The sequence below is a fragment of the Vicia villosa genome, linkage group LG5 (assembly GCF_029867415.1).
Source record: "Vicia villosa cultivar HV-30 ecotype Madison, WI linkage group LG5, Vvil1.0, whole genome shotgun sequence".
Lineage (NCBI taxonomy): Eukaryota > Viridiplantae > Streptophyta > Magnoliopsida > Fabales > Fabaceae > Vicia > Vicia villosa.
In genome coordinates, this window is record NC_081184.1 from 56262634 (window position 1) to 56268703 (window position 6070).

Consider the following 6070-nt stretch of genomic DNA (forward strand, 5'->3'; position numbering starts at 1 on the left):
ATTCATCGAAAATTTAATGAAAATATACATCGATGATATTGTCATAAAATAGACTTGTAGGTCGACACATTTAAAACATCTTAGGAAATCCTTCGAAAGGATGAGGAAACATGAATTGAAAATGAATCCATTAAAATGTGCTTTTTGTGTGCAGGCAGGGGATTTCCTAGGCTTTGTGGTGCATAAAAAGGGTATAGAAGTCAACCAAAGCAAGACCCAAGCTATTATGAATGTTAAACCTCCGTCGACCAAAAAAGAACTTCAGTCTTTGCTAGGGAAAATAAATTTCCTAAGGAGGTTTATATCTAACTTAAGTGGAAAGACGAAGGTGTAACATCCTATTTTTATTATATTTTAATTAATTAGGATTATTTGATAATTGGCATTGTTTATGTGTTTATTTAATTATTGTTTGAATAATAATTATTTGATTTTGTGGTAATGTGTTATTTACCTAATTAATGAGTGGTAGAATTTTATTTGGAATTAGCTAAATGGGCCTAGTTGAGTGAGAAAGAGTATTAGGTGGGTTAAGCCCAAATGAAATAATGAGAGTTAGAAGATAATGTTATGAGTTAACCTAAATTAGATAGAAAGATAGAAAGAAAAGTAGAGAAGAGAATAGAGGCAAAAGATTAGAAGAGAGAAGAGAAGAGGATTGTAGATTCTTGAAGTTAGAAGGAGAAATTCAAAAGGTAAGGGTTTGAATACAAGTTCTTATAGGCTATATGATTGGGTAATGTGTTTGATTGTGATTTTCTCTTCATCTTTGCAATCTCATGGAAACATAGAAAAGTTAGGTTTTTAGGAACAAAGACATGAATTGATGATTTGAAATGTGCTTAGTTGATGTTTGATGATGGTATGATGTTATAAGACCCGTAATATGTGTTGTATTCGTGTTTATATCATGTATTCCGTGGTTGTTTGTAATGTGTGATGTTTTCCAACTTGATTGGGTTAAGTTTGGGGATTTTTGAATGAGTTTCGTATGCTGTTTTTGGGTTTTGGGGTTTTCTGAAATCGCCAGTTCGCGCCGCGACCCCTTGTGCGCGCCGCGAACCTCTTGGCAGAAACTTGGGCAAAACTGGATCTGCTCAGTTCGCGCCGCGACCCCTTGTGCGCGCCGTGAACTGCTTGGCAGAAAGTTGGGGATTTTTGGATTCGCCCAGTTCGCGCCGCGACCCCTTGTGCGCGCCGCGAACTGCTTGGCAGAACCAAGGAACATTTGATTCACTCAGTTCGCGCTGCGAACTACTTTTGGCGCCGCGAACCCTGTTTTACAGCACTTTTTCTAAACTTTGAAAGGCCATAACTTTTGATCCGAGACTCCTTTTTATGAGCCGTTCGAAGCGTTAGAAAGCTATCGTGATATTCTATATGATAGTATAGGATCTAATTGCACTTGATTGATAAATTGTGACGTTATTACATGGAATGATGTGTAATTATCTTATGTGCATTATGTTAGTATGTGATGTATATCCATTGTTGGAACACTTTGTGTAGATGTAATTATGATATGTGTGATTGGATATATGATGGTTGTTATACCTTGTTGAATTTGTTAATTGTGTTGTGAATGTTGTGTACAATTGGTGGATAATTCATAGGGTTGGATTATGGTGTTATGCGGTGAGTTAAGATTGATGAGATAATCTTAATTGCATAATTTGTTGGTATTTGTACATACATTCATAGCATGGTCGGCTTTATTGTGAAAGCGGTGAAACTTGGGTTCACATGGTAAGAGACGTTGATCCTTAATTGGAAATAGGCGTAGAAGACGTGATCCTTAATTGGAGATAGGCGTATTGGCTTTGATCTTGTCCGGATTGGAAGCGTGGCTTGGATTCTAAACATTGAATCGGAAAGCGGTGAAACATTGGATTCACATTGGGTACCACATGCATGGAGTCACATTGTTGCATCTCGAGTCACATTGTGTGTTATGTGAATGTCTTGTATACATGTGATTTGTTTTGGAATGATGATTGGTATGTGATATGTGAATTGCCTACTTGAGAAGTGTGATGAATAGTGAAATGTATGCTTGTTTATGTTTACATTTCCCATTATTATGTTTTCTATAAGAAGTTGAATTCTCACCCTTCTGTTTGAATGTTATCCTTCGTTGGTAACGTGCAGGTTCCGACGAGTAGTAGCTTGTCCGAGGATTTTAGCCGAGGAGCTCCTGAGTTTGTTATTGGATTAGGTAGCGAGTCATATGCTCTGATCATGTAACACTTGGGGGGATTTTATTGTAGTCTTATGCTTATGTTTGGATATTGCTATTTACTATGTTTTGTTGGATATTCAGATATATTTGTTTGAGATCTCGGATATGTTGTTTAAGGCTATGTAGCCAAAATTGTGGATTGGATGTTAATTCGAATTTGGTAGATGAATATAGTATGGGATATATTCATTGAAATTTTAATAGCAATTCAATTGTTTTTCCGCAAGCGTTTATGCATATGTATGGAAGTATGAGAATTACATTGTGTTACAAATATGATCTTTGCATATTAAGAATGTTGGATGTTTTGCCTTAGGTTTTCATTGTGATGGCAATAACATGTGACGCCCTTTTCCTTTATGCATTCTTACTCTGTTAATTGTATGATATATTTGGGGTTAGAAAAGGGGTGTTACATTAGTGGTATCAGAGCATGGTCGACCAGTTGGTCAGAGTCGTTAATGTCTTTAATTCCGTTGTATTAGATTTGTGTATCTGACACGATTGATACTGTTTTGTTTGTTTTGGGTTGTTGGTTGTCGTAGGACGATGGTTGCTGGAAGGAATGATGATGCCATTGCTGAAGCATTGAGGATGTTGGCTGGATCTCTTGGTCAAATTCCTCAAGCTAATGCTGGAAATCAGAATGGTGATGATGATGAGTACCGTGCTTTGGGGAAGTTCCAGAGGAACAATCCTCCTACATTTGAGGGTGACATTAACCGGATAAAGCTCAAGCTTGGTTGAAGGCGATTGAGAAGATTTTTCGGGTCATGAATTGCACCGATGCTCAGAGAGTGCAGTTTGGTACTCACATGCTGGAAAAGGAAGCTGAAGATTGGTGGGGCAATATGGCTCAGAGATTTGATGAGGAGGGTACTCAAGTTACTTGGGATCTTTTCCGCGATTCGTTTTTGGAAAACTATTTTCCAGAAGATTGCCGTGGAAAGAAAGAAGTGGAATTCCTTGAGTTGAAGCAAGGAAATGGTACTGTTGCTGTATATGCTGCTAGATTTCAAGAGCTTATCAAGTATTGTCCTCACTACAATACTATGAATGCAGAGAGATCTAAGTGTTTGAAGTTTGTGAATGGTTTGAGGCATGATATTAAGAAGGCGATTGGTTACCAACAAATTACTCGTTTTACGGACTTGGTTAACAAGAGTCGTATCTATGATGAGGATAGTAGGGAGAGTGCTTCTCACTACAAGACTATGAATGAGAAGAAAGGTCAATTTCGTGGGAAACCGTATGATTATAAGAAGAAACAATTTGGTTTTGGCAAGAAGTCAAGTGGGGGAGGAACTTCTACTCCTCTTAAGTGCTTCAAATGTGGTAGTGAAGGTCATCGTGCTGTTGATTGTGGTAAGGATTCTGTGACATGCTTCAAGTGTGGAAAGATTGGTCACAAGGCAAACAAGTGTGGAGTTGGTTCGAGTGTGACTTGTTACAATTGTGGGGAACAAGGTCACATTAGCACCAAATGTGATAAGCCCAAGAAGGAACAAGCAAAAGGGAAAGTGTTTGCATTGTCTGGAGCGGAGGCTTCTACCGATGATAGGCTAATCCAAGGAACGTGCTTCATTAATGGTACACCTTTGATTGCTATTATTGATACCGGTGCGACACATTCTTTCATTTCTTTGGATTGTGCTAAGAGATTGAATCTTGTGTTATCTGATATGCGTAGAAGTATGGTTATTGATACACCTGCTATGGGTTCTGTGTCTACTTCTTTTGTGTGCTTGAATTGTCCTTTGAGTATTTTTGGTAGGGATTTTGGGATTGATTTGGTTTGTCTTCCGTTAGAGCAACTTGATGTGATTTTGGGTATGAATTGGTTAGAATTTAATCGTGTGTATATCAACTGTTTTGACAAGACGGTTATCTTTCCTGAGATGAGTGTTAAGGAAGATTTGTTTTTGTCTGCGAAGCAAGTTGGTGAATCTGTTCAAGATGGGGCTGAGTTGTTTATGTTATTGGCAACCTTAGATGTGCATGAGAGGAGAGCCATTGATGAATTGCCAATAGTTTGTGATTTTGCGGAGGTATTTCCTGAGGATGTAAGTGATTTACCGCCGGAACGTGAAGTTGAGTTTTCGATTGATTTAGTTCCTGGAACTAGTCCTGTATCGATGGCTCCATATAGGATGTCTGCTTCTGAGTTGAAAGAGTTGAAGAGTCAACTTGAGGACTTGTTGGAGAAGAAGTTTATTCGTCCTAGTGTATCGCCATGGGGTGCACCTGTTTTGTTGGTTAAGAAGAAGGAAGGTTCTATGAGACTTTGTGTTGATTATAGGCAATTGAACAAAGTAACAATTAATAACAAGTATCCACTTCCAAGGATTGATGATTTGATGGATCAGTTGGTTGGAGCTTGTGTGTTTAGCAAGATTGATTTGAGGTCTGGGTATCATCAGATTCGTGTGAAGGCGGAGGATATTCAGAAGACTGCTTTTAGGACAAGGTATGTGAAATTCTGGACTCAGACACGCGATGTCTTATAGGATGTCACGACATCACTATCTGAATGTTTTTAAACAAATGAACAAAGTGTAAACAGAAAATAACACAGGAAAATTGTTAACCCAGTTCGGTGCAAACACACCTACATCTGGGGGCTACCAAGCCAGGGAGGAAGTCCACTATAAGTAATATCAATTCAAGGTAATACAACTCAATATTACGCCTTTCACTTAATATCTACCCAATGCAACTTCAATCTAAACAACTTAGACCAGAGATCCTACTCACTCCCCCTCAATCACAGCAGTGATGAAAAACTAACAGACGAATAACAAAAGAAGACACTCTTCAAAAACACACCTTGATCTTGCTTAAAAGCTTCGATCAAGTACAACAGTACTCTTGCTTAAAAGCTTTGAGTACTTTTTACAACTCAAAATAAAAACGCCTAGACCAAGACAATCATCATGATGATTGTTTGGCTTACAAGAAAACTACACCGAGAAAACTAAAACAAAAAGGACTCTAACAATTTTTCAACCAAAAACCCTGACGGCAACAGCAGCACCTGCACGGATTAAATAGCCTTCAGACAATACAGCAAATGGGCCTTGGATCCACAAAATAGTTTTTGCCCTAATTAAAACAAATCTCCATTATACAAGGAACTGATAATAGTAATCATCCAAGACGTCCTTGAACCAGATCAGAATCCATTATTACCAAATATAGCGCATAAGGTCTTATCAGATCATACAATCATAAGTAGTAATAGAAAATAGCGGACAGCTGCGAATGTCATGACATCGGCCTTGACATCAGTAAAAGGCCTGCATTAGGAAGGACATCACAACAACAGAAAGCATGTCATGACACTGTTTTTGACAAGATAGAGCCACAATCAGTTTTACCAAAAATTACAGCCAATCAACAACATCTACAAACTCCCCCTTTGGCAAATTTTTGGCTAAAACACTAATAGATGCAAAGCAGATACCAGAGCATACAGCAGCCAACAACAGAAAAATAAATTCTGTAAAAAAAACAGCAGCAACTTGATTCAACTTGATTAATCACCAAAAGCCAACTACTTAATCAATTGTTACAGAAACCACTTGTCATTGTCAGGGAGAACCAGAGAACACCCAAATAAAGGGAACCAAAAAAAAAACCATGTCCAAGTAAAAACCAAAAGATCACCAGAACAATAAGATAACCATTACAACCATTACAATCAAAACAACAAACACACACTACTCCCCCTTTTTAGCCACAAAAGGAGCCAAACAACAAATGAAGATTTAATCTTCAGAGCCAGCAGTACCATCATCATCCTCCTCACTCATCTCTTCATCACTGGAGCTA

The 6070-nt window shown here is 38.1% G+C and overlaps 1 protein-coding gene across 1 annotated transcript; it reads left to right on the forward strand.

Annotated features, from left to right (window-relative positions):
• Positions 1–3258: 3258 nt before the first annotated feature.
• Positions 3259–4473, forward strand: LOC131606646 (uncharacterized; the record flags this gene model as incomplete). Its single annotated transcript, XM_058878828.1, has 1 exon — positions 3259–4473. A coding segment is annotated over one exon (1215 nt), but the record flags the coding sequence as incomplete, so codon positions are not given.
• Between the last annotated feature and the right edge of the window lie 1597 nt (positions 4474–6070).